Raw genomic sequence first — 15,840 nt, 5'->3', positions numbered from 1 at the left:
GGGATTTACTGTGTGGTAGCGTGGGTTAACACACGCTTAAAAAGGGGTGGTGTGCTACGGGGAGAAAGCGGGACCGAACTCTTTGTGAATCCAGATCCGACCCAACGGGTCGCTGCATGAATTGTACTGAATAAAAGTATCTTTGTACTTTTAGCTGCAGTCTGGTGGTGATCTGTTCTCCTTTCACAGCCTCTGACGCTAGTTTAGGTTAGTTGCACTGGTGGCAGCGGTGGGATCATTTCTTTCCTTTGTGGTTTTCCCGTTTAGAAATCTAGAATTAGCTTTAACATGTCGGAGGCCGAGGATAGTGTACAATCTCCTAATTATGAGGGCGCTGATTGTCCTGTTACGTCTAGAGAGTGTTTTCTCAATCTCCCGGTGGCCCCGCCTGCTCACCCAATATTTATACCGGAAACTTTTAATGGTGTGGGGCGTGAGTGGTCTGACTGGTTGGAACAATTTTATCTGGCGCCTGAGGTAAACAGGTGGGATGAGTCTCTGAAAATTAAGTTTATGTCTTTGCTATTGTGTGGCCGTGCTAGGGAGATGCTAACTACATCATAAACCATCCATCCATCCATCCATCCATTTCCCAAACCGCTTATCCTATTGGGTCACGGGGGGTCCGGAGCCTATCCCGGAATCAATGGGCACGAGGCAGGGAACAACCCAGGATGGGGGGCCAGCCCATCGCAGGGCACACTCACACACCATTCACTCACACATGCACACCTACGGGCAATTCAGCAACTCCAATTAGCCTCAGCATGTTTTTGGACTGTGGGGGGAAACCGGAGTACCCGGAGGAAACCCCACGACGACACGGGGAGAACATGCAAACTCCACACACATGTGACCCAGGCGGAAACTCGAACCCGGGTCCCAGAGGTGTGAGGCGACAGTGCTAACCACTGCACCACCATGCCACCCCACATCAAAAACCAAATGAATTAAAAAACGCGGAAAATAATGTTGAAATGAAAATATATTTTTTGACAGCGATCGACGACCTGTAATATTTTTGACGATGTCGCTGCTATATCGCTATTTGTAAAAAAAGGAAAAAAATAGTTACTGGAAAAGCTACAGCGTTTTAAAAGTATTTGCTCTACCGATAAGCTACTGAAAGAAGTAAAGTTAGTAGCGTCGATTATTTTAGTTAGCTACTCCACAACACTGGACATAAAAATAACTGAACAATGTTAACATTTTCGTAATTTAAGCCCTCTCAACAGAAGCACTTTAATGAGAATATTTGAAAAATTAACTGATAACATATCAGTTATCTATATTTTTTTAATTTACTTTGAAAACAGACTCAAATTAAGCCTATACGAAAAATTCAGAAGCCTATACAGTCTCAAATGAAGCCTGTTGCGTTTTTATACAATCGGTCTGGGATTCCGCTTAACGTCACGCCCGAAGCTCACACTTTGATTGCAAACGGGAAGAAACATAACTATTGTCACGTACATCGGCGGATGTCATCAATTAAGCCTGCATACTGGAGACTACAAAGGGACAGCACACGCAACGGGGGTTGCGAAGTATTGCCAATGTTTCATTTCTATATCGAGCGCTTGCTTGTCCAGTGTCATTCCCTCGTTCCTTACCTTGCCTGCCTTCCTTTCCCAGAGCAGCCCTCGTCCCTGAACCTCCCGTCCTGCCTTCCCTGCCAGCCCCAGGATCTCTCGTCTCCCCTTCCCTTCGTCTCCATGTCCTGTGCCTGCCTGTTGGACTGGATCTCCCCGGCTACCGAATCTACCTTCTGTCCCCGACCATTCTTCTTGCCTGGCCCATTGAAAGCCTGTTACCTGCTCGATCTAATAAAGATCGCGCTGTTCCGCATTCCTGGGTCCGCGTTTCCCTGCCGAGGGTGTCCTAACAATTATGTCTCCAGTAATAATTTTCTGCTAATAGCATTAATTCTCTTATTTCGGTATCGGTGTACTGCATGTACATGTTATCACCATCAAAGAAAAAAACGCGTTATGACTTATCAGTCATTATTATTGTTTTTGTCGTTTATTTAATCGTGTAGCAATACTGCCACTTGTCATATTATTAATTGCGTATTTATATAATATTAACCAATGACCAATCTCTGTATCTTACTAGCATCTTTTGCGCATTTGTCTTTGTATCAGCCGTAGCGGTCTGCAGGGGGAATCGCAGAAGCTGGAGTTTCTTAGAGCGCTGCATGGGTTTGGACAAACATTAGGTATTGGTAATATTACTGGACAAAAATATATCGTTATTGGTGTCCACCAAAGTTTCCAGCACTAGCTACAAGAAATGAGATTGAATGCATTTGCTTGTTTTTATTTGTATTTATTTTTTAAAAAGTTTCTTACATTATATCCGTGCTTTTTAAAGGTTATATCTCAATTTTTCAAAAGTAAACACAAAAAGGATGACACTTAATGCCCCCTCCCTGCCCCCACCCTATTTAGAACGTTAGCGTTCCATTACGTAAAAATGCAGTACTACGTCATGATGCACCGCTTATAAATAATCTGTTTGATAAGGGAGAAGCAAACACAAACGATTCGTGAGTGCATCGTACGTGTTGTAAGAGCAAGTGAAGCTGAAAGACATTGACAGTGAAGGTAAGGCCTCCCCTTCAAAATGTATACTTCACTTAGATCAAAGGTCTTAAAGTAAAAAAAACGCTGTGATATGCTAAACTACCGACCGCAAAACGTGCAGACTGGCGGGTGTCAATTGCGCTGGAATGACATTACATGGTTTTAATTTTTCTCTGATATCGGCCGGCCATATACAGTAATTTGTTTGAGACCCCTGAATTTAAATAATAATTATTTTTTATAACGATGGTGGCCTATATAATGTGCCGATTTACTTGTGAAGTTGTTCAGCTGGTTGACATGGCATTGATTACTGCTTTTTAAGAAAGTGCATGTAGTCTCACACTGTAGAAGTCCATTGCTCAGTTGTCAGCATGCTCAGCGTGTCGCCTGTGATGTGTCCTGCACAGCAGCAGGCTACATTGCGTTTAATGGACTAATACTTCTTCAACCCATTAAATGATTCCTTTCTCTCTCCCTGCCAGTGATGGCTCCCTCTATCAATCTCTTCACCTTCCTCGTCCTGTCCCTGGTGGGGGGCAGCTCTTCATGGGACGAAGCTTCTCCTTGCGGATCCGGCTCCATCCTGACAAGGCCCTACACGGCCTTGTGTGAGCTGGATGCGGTGTGGGGCTTGGTGGTGGTGGTGGCGGCAGCGGCGGCGGCCCTCGCCTCGCTGATCCTGCTCCTGGTGGTACTGTGTCGCCTGCGGAAGATCACAGAGGCTGAGGAGCGCAGCGGGGTGGCGCCGCTACTCCTGCTGCTCGCTGCCATATTTGGGCTTTGTGGCCTCAGCCTGGGATACATCGCTGAGCAGCAAGAGAGCCTCTGCTTCGCCCGGCGTGTCCTGAGGGGGGTGTTGCTTGCTATCTGCAACACATGCCTCGTGTTTCATGGTCTGCGACTGCGCCGGTTGGGACAAGGTGCTCATAGCCCCAGCACAGGTCAACTGATGGGGCTGGCGGTGGCCTTGGCCGTGTTGGATCCGGAGTGGATCCTTCTAGCCACGATGTCCACATGCCAGCCAGCCTGTGAATACCAGCCGCTGGACTTTGCGCTGGCCACCACGTATGTGCTGGTCCTGCTCCTGGCAGCACTGGTGGGGGCGGCCTGCAGTCTGTGGAGGCAGCAGCCTCGGTGGAGGTGCAGGACCACGTGGCTGCTCATCACCTGCCTGGCCTCAGTCCTGCTGTGGGTGGCCTGGATCACCTTCTGCCTGTATGGCAACGCGGCGCTTGGCCTGTCCCCAACATGGGACAACCGGGTACAGGCAGTGGTGCTGCTGGCACAGGCATGGCTGCTCATACTGCTGCACGCTGCTCCTGAGCTCCACGCCACCTTACGGCCCCCGTCCCGCATGAGAGAGGCCAGTTTAGAGGAGGGCCTCTCTCACGTGTAGTTTGGAGCAAACCAGGGCTTCATGTTCAGTGACAACAACTCAGGTATGGTACTTTGTTTTCGCTTCTTTGACCTACTCTGTGACTCTGTGTGTACTTGAGAGCGAGCATAGCCCTCGCTCTTTCCTCACATGGAGCCCCTACTGGAAGTCTGTGGAACAGCAGCATATAAACAAGGTCTATGGACCTTTCCCTGTAACTCAGATCTCACTTGAGCAGAGCTTAGGTACCATGGCTGCATGTGCCCCCCCCCCACAACAATCCCAATAAAAAATGTGAAGTATGACTACTGCACTGCTGAAGGATGTTTACATGATCAATATCTGTCTCTCTCCTGCAGGTGTCCTCCCCAGCCCCCAGGAAACATTACATTTTAAATAAATAATATATATATCATCATCTCTGGAAGTGGTGTGTTTTTTTAGGGTTAAAAAGTTGAGAAACATTCAATGGTCATCATCATACCATATATCAGTAGCCCAGCCACTGGTCAGTTCCTTCACTCTACTGTTACAGACTTTCATGAAAACATTTTTTAAATGTGGGTGTTTTACCTGTATGATATGCTTGCCTTTTGTACTGGACATAAAATAGAATTTAATTTTTACATTATATTACTCATACAACAGGCGACATGGTGGTGCAGTGGTTAGCACTGTTGCCTCACACCTCTGGGACCCGGGTTCGAGTCTCCGCCTGGGTCACATGTGTGTGGAGTTTGCATGTTCTCCCCATGTCGTCGTGGGGTTTCCTCCGGGTACTCCGGTTTCCCCCCACAGCCCAAAAACATGCTGAGGCTAATTGGAGTTGGTAAATTGCCCGACTGGTATGTGAATGTGCCCTGCGATGGGCTGGTCCCACATCCTGGGTTGTTCCTTGCCTCGTGCCCATTGCTTCCGGGATAGGCTCCGGACCCCCCGCGACCCAGTAGGATAAGCGGTTTGGAAAATGGATGGATGGATGGATGGATTACTCATACAAACACACACATCTGTAGGTTCTCAACTCTAGGTTTATATCAAACACATTAAAGCCAAACAAATGCAAAAAGTCCATGTATCGTTTGTCCTTGGGTTTTCCAGTCCAAAACGAAATCAGGAAAACTAAACAACAGCAGCGTTTTTTGGTTTTTCTGTTAGAAGGGGAAAAAGCGAAAAGCAGAAAACAAAAAATCAGGCTTCATATTTTATCCTAAAATGTAGAAAATCTTACAAAAATACACCATTCTAAGGGTGGGTGTTTCCAAGCTTATGACTGGGACTGTTAATGTTGTAAAATTAAGATAAAGTTCACATTAGGCTGTATCTTACATCTCTGGTATCTGTTAGATCTGAATTTACTCATAGAAAAGAAACAAAAAAAGGTGATTTTACGGTTTTCCCATTTGGTTTTAAAACAGAAAAACAACAAATTTATTTTTGTATGACGCGTTATCCCAACAATACATTGTCTCAAAGCGCTTTACAGCATCCCCACCCAAAGCCCCCAGTGAGTAAGACATAGGTGACTGTAGGAATTATTAGCTCAGGTAAATTTTTATATCTCCACCAATATGTTTTGAAATTAATTAACTTTTAATTAATTATTATTTAATGCCGATTATTAACCAATTGTTATGCCGAATGGTCGGCTCCTCCAAACTCAATTGTGAATCCCCAATATCTGTTAATGTGAGACTTAAATGGGATTCATTAATAACCAGTATCGCTTAATAACCTGGGTTAGTAGGCTCGTCCAGCGAGCTGCGTCACCAGGTAATGTAAACGATCGGTAGCGAAGCTCCCCTCACGGCCGATGAGAGAGAGTCTCGCGATATTTCAGGCGAGTTTAGAGGTTTCAGAGCGTAGTAGCCAGATCGCACAGAGGCAGGGACTATTGTGAGCACTCAATGACGGAGGCTGAAGTTGTGTAAAAAGACATGCATTTATTCCTACAACTAACATAAGACAGACATTACACCTAACAAACAATAAACATGAAATAACGGAATAGACACAAACGATGTAATCATGAAAATGCAATGACCAGATTTAAAATGATTAACCTGAAAATGGAAAAACTGTTCTGCAAAGCAAGCAGTTTGTAAGGATTATAAACCTAAAGGAATGTAGCAGGTGAATAGGACAGTTTAGGTTGTTAGAAAGGAAAGGAAGTTGGTTTACTTGGATGCAGGAAAGAAGGAAGTCTTTGCAGTTGGTTGCAGTGGCTGATGAGCTGATGGGTGATGGCTCTCAGGGAGGCGCGGTGTTTGCAGCAGTTGTTGGAGTGGAGTCCCTCCGGTTCTTTCTTCTGGTGAAGCTTGGGCTGAGTTGCAGTTCTTTGGGTCTTCACCGACGGGCTTTAAGAACGCTGCTTGTTTCTCCTTTTTCTCCACTTTTTCTCCCGATTTTCTCCGCCCTTTGTTCTGAGGTGCCAGGTTTTATAGCATAAGGTTCGTGATTAGGAGTGACCAGGAATTTGAGTCCTGGACCAATGGCTGACCATCCATTTGGCGGGCTTCGGAAGGGGGTCGGTATCAGTCTTTTTGGGATTTATGACCAGACTGACTTCTCTGGTAATGGTGATTTTCATTAGGCTGGTGTAACTTTTGATATATCCACTTTTGTGGTAACCATTGACCAGATTTGGAAACTGGAGTGATTTTCCTTCGGTTTGATACCAAACATGCCGTACCAGCCTAGCGGTTCACACCAAATACCATCTGTGATGATTAATTAATGATTACTTATATTATGCTATTATGTTATGTTCTATTACTCACACCAGTATATGGTACAGGTGGTTTAGGTTGTACCTCAACAGATATTACCCTTTATACAGACATTATATGACATATTCTCCTGTCATAAGCACATCTTACCCTTAGATAGGCATGGTAGAATACAAAGATCAGATAAGGGTTGCCGAGGAATGTGGCAAAGAAAAAGGGGGGGGAAGGTTTGTCAGACAAAGAAAAAGAATCTCCAAAAGTTAAGACACATTCGAACATAACCTGTACATATCTGTATATTAAGACTAGTAGTCAAGAGTAAATACATATACAGATATACAAAAGCCAAACTTAAAAGAAACTTTCTGTGGGGTGCTGGGTGAGTGGTATGTAAGGCAGGACGTCGGGGGATGGGGTTGTGTGCCAAGTCGAGGGGCCCCTGTCCCTGGGGATCCACTCTGCTATCTGTAGGTTGTTAAAGCTTTGGGCAATAAAAGTTGGAGTGCTGGCCTCCCTGGTTATCTATGTGTGTGGGGTCACAAACCCCCCTTTGGGGCCTAGGTCGATGTGTGCCTTCTCGTACCAGGGTAGGCCTTGTCTCAGGCCACCTGGAATTTAAGCTTTGTGATATGTGCATGTGTGATCCTACATATCCCCCCTTTCGGCTGATGATGGCATTGCCATCATTCAGGCGACGGAAGTTGAAACAGGATCATCCACATGCAACGAGGCACATGAAAGTTCCCGTTGTTCGGCACTCTGGGTGGTACAGTGACTGGATGGACAGGGAGGAGGCGCAAGGGCTGGCCCCTGGCTTCTGGGACAGCAAGGAGTGGTGAACCCTCTGTCGAACAGGGTGCCGCAGCTCCCAGCAAGGCGTCCAGGAACCTCTCGGGCAGTCGATTGGACCATCTTGGTTCACGGTCGTTGGGTAACTGCTCCAGCATGTGGGTAGTGTCCACGGCAGCATGATGCATGGCATCCTGGGTCCATCGGACACCTGTCCCACTCGTTTGGCGTCTCTCATGGAGGTAATGGGCTCGGTCGACATCGTCAGACGAATACTCGCTGTATGTGGGTACAACAGTTAGTAATCAAGAGACCAGGCTGTTCCCGGAAGACAATGCCTGACGGAGGCCCAGGGGATGCCCTCTTGGACTGGGGCCTCACCCCTCCTGGCTGAGTAACGCTAGTAGCAGGGCAGCGTCATCCTAGTGGTAAGGGGATAGAAAATAAGGACCGGATTAGGAGTGAGGGGGTGAGTCAAGACTGATTTGGAGTGTGGTGCACCCTTGTGCAAAGGGGACAGGAAAAAGATATAGTGGCAACAATTCTCGGCCAGAGGACAATTGTAAAGAAACAAACGTGACAAGAAAAGTGCAAAACCGGATCCTCTTCAGTAATTTCCCGGGCACGCGTGAGCCACCCCAGGTCCTTACCAAAAACAACAACCAAAGAAAATGAGAAGTTATCAAAACAAACAAACAGATAAACAAAAACATCAAGATCACCCAGATATCAGTAGTCAAGCCCACCACATTGGTCTACCCTATCTGTGACCTTCTCTCCTTCCCTTCCTCTTTGTTCTTCTCTCTTGGGGGTTTTGGGGAGATTTGAACTGGAAAAGTTGTCCTTCTTTTGGTTGGAATTGGCAGCAGACCAGACATCCTTTCACATATTCCGTCATCCTGTCGCATGTTAGGCCAGTAGGCTACTTGACTAAGTGCCTCATAGGGTGTTTTGGCATTGCGGTGGCCTGCACAGGGTGCGTCGTGGGCGTACAGTAGCATGACCCCCCTTTGTGCCTGAGGGACCACGAGCCGTGGTGAGGTGTGGGCATCAGGGACATGAAGAGGTACGCCCTCGGCAAGATGAGGAGAGGATAAAGCCGTCATCAGGTGATGGAGGTCAGGAAGGGATTCTTGGTCAGTTGTGGAGATCGAGTTCGCAGCGCGGTCGCGGAGGTGATCGCAGACCGTGCTGAGCACAGAATCAGTGGGCTGGAGGGAGACGATGTCAGAGTTGGAAACCTGAGGGGAAAGTTCCAATAGTGAAATTGTTGGCGGTGGGGCAGATGCTCGGCTGTGACTGCGGGTGACGATCTGGACAGCGTGGGTGGGTGGGAGGGGACAAAACTCCCATGAATCACCGTGCAGTGCTCCTGCTTTGGCAAGTGCATCCGTGTGGTCATGGTGTTTGACTGGCTTGTTCCCTGATGTCTTGAAGCCATTCTGTGTCCAGTGAGGGAGATAGCACATGAAGCTGAGACGTGTATAGCTGGAGTCTTTGCAGATCAGCAGGTTCTCTACTCCATGTTCGGAGGCCACCTCCCGGGCGATTAAGATTGTTGCCAGCTTCGCATACTGCGATGTGTGAGGACAGAGCTTGAGCTGTTGTGGTGGGACGAGGTCGTCGTTGAGCCCCAGAATGCTTGCTCTAGGTTTCAGGGTCCCCTTTTGTTTGAATGCGCATCCATCTACATTAATGGTGATCATGTCTTGAGAGACATTCTCATCAACGTAGTGGTGTTGCGACGGTTCCATTGGCGTTGGCATGTCCAAAATGCTGGGTGCTGCTGGTCCCTCCCGAGAATAGTAGTGGCAGCTGGGTGACTGTACTGTGTCAGGCTGGGCAGTTATAGCATGGATTGTCAGGTGTTGGTCACCAGCAAGCTCCATGTCACATACAGTCCCTTTTGTCACTGGATATTTTTCTACTCCCATGGTCATTACCACATCTGTGACTTCCATGCCTTGGAGCCATATGCCTTTCCTGATCTTGGGGCTGAAGGATCCTGAGGTAGGGTCCAGCCTACACAGGAAGGAGTCATGGTGCTGGCATGGGTCTCTCGTGTCACGATTCTGATCTCCAGCTGGGTACTCTCCATGGTGTGGAGTGAGGTCTGAGGATGCAGCCAGGGTTTGACATTCCTGTGTGGCTGCGTCAGGTTTCCACAGTGGCAGTGGTTCTATAACTTGAGCCCAAATTTTCAGACATTGGAAGTCTAACATCGGCTCGAACCGGTTCAGCAAATCTTTCCCAATGAGGAGAGGAATGGACTCAAGTTGGGAAATGTATACTGGGTGCATTACATTCATGGGACCAATGGACCAATTGAGGGGTATCATGTGATCCATCCTGGTGCCCACTGATGAATACGCCTGCACGTCCAAAGAGCATTTCCTCGGCTGGAGGGTTTTGTTCTTCTGGGCGGCTAGGTGCTGCACTTGGCAGAAAAGACTGGCTGACATTAGGGTGATGTCTGCTGCAGTGTCGATGAGGGCCTCCAGGGTGAGAACATCTTCCAGGGTGATGGAGAGGTAGAATTTCTTGGCTACCCCCCTTTCCACCAGATCTCCCAGGAGCTGTGGCACAAGGGCCTGGCCAGGAATTGGTGAGGCCTCACCACAGTAGGGGTGGTGCTCTTCTGAGTCACGGCACACAACTAGGACAGCGTTGTCAGGTGCTGGTGGGGGCTCATCCTCTTGATCGAGCTCTGTGTTGGTGATGGCACCATCAGGTGCTCTTACCAGGCTTGAGTCGGCAGCTTTTTCTAGTTGAGGTGGGACGTCTTCAGTTGTTCCAATATCTCTGGTAGGGAAGGCCGATGGCTGTTGAGTGTTACTTAGGGCTGACATCCAAGGGAGTCTGTGGGCATTGTCTGGTTTGGGTTCTGGTGAGGATTGTGGGGTAGTGCGTGTTTTGTGCATCCGTCCTAGTCATTTTGGATCTTTCTTCCGAAAGTCCTCTTGACCCTTGAGGGGATGCTGAGCAAAGAAACCACGCAGCAACTGGAGTAGAACCCACTCATCTTTCTCCGTGGTTTGTCCAGGCTTCGAGTCTGGTTCATAACTTTTCCTCCTGTCTTTCCAGTTCCGCGGTTGATTCCGTCGGGAACTTAGTGGAGAGCTTGGATTAGAGAACTGGCTTCCTAGCCGATCTCCCCGCTTATTCCAAGGCTCTGTGGGTCTTGGTTTCCCTTGGTTAAGAGAGCGCTGTGCCTCCCACCGGTCTGGCCGGGTCTTCAACTGCTGTGGAGGCGGACCAGGGTAACGCTCACTGTGGCTTGCTGCTGTCCAACCTCGGTCATGGATTGGTGGTTGCGGATGAGGGTGGCCACCTTCCAATGCCAGGTTGGAGTCTGTAATGCCAAGATTTAGCACTGCCGTCGCTTTAGTTGCTTTCTCGGCTGCTGCTCTTTGTTTGTGGTATGCCTTGATTGCAAGGTCTCGTAGTTGTTGACTTGTCATGGTGTGGGGACAAGCCATGAGCCCAAGGTAGTGATTTAAGGTTGGGTGGAGATTCCGAAGGAAGAGAGCCTTGAAGGTTGCATCTTCTTCCATGTCTGCCTCATTTTTGGACCCAAAATATGCCCGACGAAGGCGATTGTAGTAGGCTTGGGGAGGCTCTTGTCTGCTCTGTTTGACATCCAAGGCGACACTGATACCTTGTTCCGACTCAGGATCAGCAAACTCTTGAATCAGTGCTTCGTGTAGCAGCTTGGAGTTGGCCTTGATTCGACTGGGCTGTCGATCCAGGAAGCTGCGGACCTCCAGGCTGGATGTGATCCTGATGAGGTAGACTCTGTCCTCATTGGTCACACTGTCCAGTCTTTGGAGGTGAAAGTCAATGTCTTGGAGGTAGGCATGAATGTCGTGGCCCCCCATGGGGTTAGGTGTAAACATGTCGATATTCCGAGCTACTTTATCAAGCTCCTTTGTGGTAACCCGGTGTTGGTATCGCTTCAGTAGACCTGTTTCATCTGGGGTGCCTTCTTTGAGAGAGACCTTCCAGGCGCTTGGTTCCTCAAGGTCCGGTGATGGGCACGGAGGTACCTTGTCCCGATGAGAGGTCCCTTGAACGCGGTCTGAGTGCCTTGGGGGAAACAGCACTGTTGGAGAGGAAGTCGGTGCCATCACTGAATTGTAGGAGGCTCCAAATTCTGACTTCACCTCATATGCCTGTATTAGTTCTTGTCTCATCCGGTCAATCTCTTCTGTGTCAGCTCGATGTTTCGTTCTGGTATCGGTGAGCTGTTCTTGGGAGCTGATTAGCTGGTGAGTCAGCTTGTGCAGGCTTCTCTGTGCCTCAGCCAGATGGTTTTCCAGGGCCTGGATCCGAGCATCCTTGTTCTTGAGCTCTGTGTGGGCTCTGTCCAACAGTCTTTCGGCCTGGTCCAGTCTGGCTTCGAGGTTCTCTTTGGTGGCTCTGGCTTGCTGTTCTTGCTGGTCAGCTTCAGCTCTGAGCTCTTCCAAAGCCTGTTGAAGCTTTTTGCTTGTTTGAGGAATCGTGTCTTCTTCTGTCTCCTCTTCCTCATGGGACGGAGACCTTCTTTGTTGGAGTTCTTGCTCGAAGTTCTCAATGCGATGTTGGGCCTGGACTGCATCTCTCTGTGTCTCAGCCAGAAGTTGTTGGGTGTCTCTCTCCTGCTGTTGGAGTGCTTGCACCCTTTGCTGGAGACAGGAAGTTTCCTTTTCATTTATCTTCAGCCTGGCTAGAAGTTTGTGTGTGAGGGAGCCGAGTACTTTGGTTAGCCTTTTACTCCCGCATTTCTGAGTGGGTGGCATGGCCATTAGTTCAGCGATGTCGTCCTCAATTTGGTCAGCTGCTTTGGACCGTATGAGATCGGCATGACTGGGCAGGAAGTCGGAAGTCACAACATCAGGCCAGGTACCCAAATCTTTCCACTGGTTGAGGGGGCTTTCCATGTGGATCATTGTGACTCGGTCAACTGCAGGGTGGCCGCAGAAATCTGTTACACTCAGACTGGGTGTTGTCTAGGTGGGTGACCTGACACCTAAATCTGGGTGAACAAATAAAACCAACAAAATAAAATAAAGTAGAACTGGGGCCTGTCACTGGGTAACTGGAAGGGTGTAGTGAACCACAGGAATAGTTACCCACGACAAAATAAACAAACAAAAATTGCTCCCTGGGAGAAGTTGTTGCAGGTTAGAACAGTGTGAGTTACTCTAGGGCTTGAGAGATGCCCTAGTCAGGGGTAAAAGGTAAAACCTTATCCAGGAAATTGTCGGTCTGTGACTACTGACAGTGTCAGAAGATGACAGGAGAAGTTGGGAATAGAAAGTGGGAAGCAAGAGCTTCAAAAGCAATGGGACTGCATTCAAACTTAGCTTGCTGTTGCAGATCAGATTACCCCTGGGTTGGGCTCTGTTGAACAACTCCGCTTTGACCGGAAGGGGGACCACTAGCAGGTTCTGCTTTACTTGTCCCTATCCGAATTGTTGCGGTGTTAAGCTAGTGATGCAGGTGGAGAGGTTTGAACGCTGTCAGGTGTCCCTCCTGAACGGGGCACGTCCCACAAGCTCAATCCCAGCCAAGCAGGCCTGAGTCCGGCTCCCACTCCCCCGATCCCCAGCAATGTCAACTTGGAAGGGGGTGTTCTGTATGCACAACTGAGACAACCCAGGTGGGGCTCAGCTTATCGGCTGCACTACCTGAGACCTGACTCGACCAAGGCTGGCAAAATAGCCTTCAGGTATCACCCACCCTAGTGAGAGTCCAAGCTAGGGCCGTTCTCAGAACTCACCCTAGACGAGGTCCTGCTCAAAAGTTGTAATGATCGCCTGAGGTACCTGTCAGCCTTGCCCTTAATGAGTCAGTGGGTGCAGCCGGGCTGGCACGCTTTTGGGCGTCCAATTGCTGAGAACTCCCCTTCGGTTCTGACAAACTGTATGATCGTAAGCAGTGACAGCAGAGTCACAGACAAGCTCAACCAACAGAGAGGGAATGGTAGGCACCTAGCACAGGAAGAGCTCAACTGATCAGAACCAAACAACTCTCCGATGTGATTGTGTATGTTGACTGTTGTTAATAATGGTTGAACTTCTATGCAAGTACCCTTGTTGTGGGAGAGGGAGTGAATGAAAGCCTAAAGTGAAATAAGACCTAAAATAAATCAAAGAGATAAAACAGAAATCAAACCCAATGAGTTGTGATTCTTATTCAATTGAAAACATCAATTAGTTATGCAGCAATAACCTAATTAGATGTTAATGTGTTGTAATCAAGTTAATTAAAAAGTTGATTAAGGCTTTCAGGCAAGAACCTGTGTGTCCAATTATGCGTGTTGGTATTACCGCAGATGACCACCAGAGACCCAACTCAGATGTTATTTACCTACTATGGCTGACCACTAGAGGTGCAATTTCAATGGAGTGGCACTGCTATGGCTTGCCACTAGAAGCGCAATTTTAAAATTGAGTGGTAGTTCTACGCCTGACCACTAGAGGCGCAATTTCGAAATGGAGTGGTAGTTCTATGCCTGACCACTAGAGGCGCAATTTCGAAATGGAGTGGTAGTTCTATGACTGACCACTAGAGGCTCAATGGGGCGTTGCTCCCTTTGTGGGGGGTCCCAGGCAAGTGAGCCTAAGGGGTAGGGTCACTGGTGACCAAAAAAAAAAACGGCGTCAGGCAGGCCTTCAGGGCTCTGATCTCTAAGTGGTTAGAGTGGCGTTCGCAGACTGCACTCGTAACCAAAGAGATAGCTGGGCGGTTGCCGACGATCAATGAGTGTTACACACGTTTAATGCATGCACATGCCGCTTGCGGCCTTCTGCGCCTTGCGCAGGTTAACCCCTTAAAACTATTACTGGAGCGAGGAAGCGCTCGCGTTACGGCGACGGATCTAAATAGTGAGTGCACTATATCTCGTCGCAAATGATGCTGAAACCACGGTGGGTCTCAAGAACTGGAGACTCCCAATTTCCAAATTACACACACACTTGGCTCGCAGCGCAAAGTGGTGTTAAACTTGCTTTGTCTAAAGCAGGCACACACATATGAGTAAGATCCTGATAGGTAGCTAAGCTATCGATCTTATCTCAGGGAGTCCAAGCGCAACAGAATTCAGGTTAGAACCTCGTAACAAGAATTCCTGTTCGCTAATAGAGAGATCTCTGCCAGGATATATGGAAACGGAGAAACTCGTCCGAATCGATCCTGGAAACAACGCGCTATATCTGAGAATCTCGTCAGACATAGGGTTAAGGTTTACTGCAGTTTTAACGAAATAAACAAAAATAAAATAACCAAAAATAAAACAAAATAATATAACTACTAATAACAGAAATAAAAATAACTATATTAAGCCCGTATGTTCCCGCTTATATGCCTTCAGATTGCCCTGAGTGCGATTAATCCTCAACTTTTCCAACCAGTTCACTGTAGCGCTTATTCAACTGTACGTTCAGTCATAAAAAGTTTAAATTGTGTGCTCACAATAAGTTTAAACCTTGTGCCCGCATTCTCCACCAATTATGTAGGAATTATTAGCTCAGGTAAATTTTTATATCTCCACCAATATGTTTTGAAATTAATTAACTTTTAATTAATTATTATTTAATGCCGATTATTAACCAATTGTTATGCCGAATGGTCGGCTCCTCCAAACTCAATTGTGAATCCCCAATATCTGTTAATGTGAGACTTAAATGGGATTCATTAATAACCAGTATCGCTTAATAACCTGGGTTAGTAGGCTCGTCCAGCGAGCTGCGTCACCAGGTAATGTAAACGATCGGTAGCGAAGCTCCCCTCACGGCCGATGAGAGAGAGTCTCGCGATATTTCAGGCGAGTTTAGAGGTTTCAGAGCGTAGTAGCCAGATCGCACAGAGGCAGGGACTATTGTGAGCACTCAATGACGGAGGCTGAAGTTGTGTAAAAAGACATGCATTTATTCCTACAACTAACATAAGACAGACATTACACCTAACAAACAATAAACATGAAATAACGGAATAGACACAAACGATGTAATCATGAAAATGCAATGACCAGATTTAAAATGATTAACCTGAAAATGGAAAAACTGTTCTGCAAAGCAAGCAGTTTGTAAGGATTATAAACCTAAAGGAATGTAGCAGGTGAATAGGACAGTTTAGGTTGTTAGAAAGGAAAGGAAGTTGGTTTACTTGGATGCAGGAAAGAAGGAAGTCTTTGCAGTTGGTTGCAGTGGCTGATGAGCTGATGGGTGATGGCTCTCAGGGAGGCGCGGTGTTTGCAGCAGTTGTTGGAGTGGAGTCCCTCCGGTTCTTTCTTCTGGTGAAGCTTGGGCTGAGTTGCAGTTCTTTGGGTCTTCACCGACGGGCTTTAAGAACGCTGCTTGTTTCTCCTTTTTCT

General features: G+C 47.6%; 2 protein-coding genes across 5 annotated transcripts in view; one reads left to right on the top strand and one right to left on the bottom strand.

Annotated features, from left to right (window-relative positions):
* LOC125721988 (uncharacterized) overlaps positions 1-15,840 on the bottom strand; it is a 433,000-nt gene that overhangs the window by 261,257 nt on the left and 155,903 nt on the right. The gene's annotated exons all lie outside the window — the stretch shown is intronic.
* On the top strand, positions 861-4,384 carry LOC125721996 (G-protein coupled receptor family C group 5 member B-like). 3 transcript variants are annotated; one of them, XM_048998251.1, is made up of 5 exons: positions 861-1,547; positions 2,148-2,221; positions 2,529-2,609; positions 3,074-4,030; positions 4,326-4,384. In XM_048998251.1, the coding sequence occupies exon 4, from the start codon at positions 3,076-3,078 to the stop codon at positions 3,985-3,987; it is 912 nt and encodes a 303-aa protein (XP_048854208.1). In that variant the 5' UTR covers positions 861-1,547; positions 2,148-2,221; positions 2,529-2,609; positions 3,074-3,075; the 3' UTR covers positions 3,988-4,030; positions 4,326-4,384. The 3 variants fall into 3 exon arrangements, with proteins under 3 accessions (XP_048854208.1, XP_048854205.1, XP_048854206.1); XM_048998248.1 differs by having other exon boundaries at positions 861-1,899; XM_048998249.1 differs by having other exon boundaries at positions 861-2,221; positions 2,533-2,609.

Source organism: Brienomyrus brachyistius, unplaced genomic scaffold, assembly GCF_023856365.1.
Source record: "Brienomyrus brachyistius isolate T26 unplaced genomic scaffold, BBRACH_0.4 scaffold36, whole genome shotgun sequence".
Classification (NCBI taxonomy): domain Eukaryota; kingdom Metazoa; phylum Chordata; class Actinopteri; order Osteoglossiformes; family Mormyridae; genus Brienomyrus; species Brienomyrus brachyistius.
Note: the sequence above shows the minus strand (reverse complement) of the source record. Positions and strands in the feature narration are given on the sequence as shown.

What these genes read in the sequence shown, in the direction of transcription:
- LOC125721996 (XM_048998251.1), top strand. Translation starts at nt 3,076, where the DNA reads ATGGCTCCCTCTATCAATCTCTTCACCTTCCTCGTCCTGTCCCTGGTG.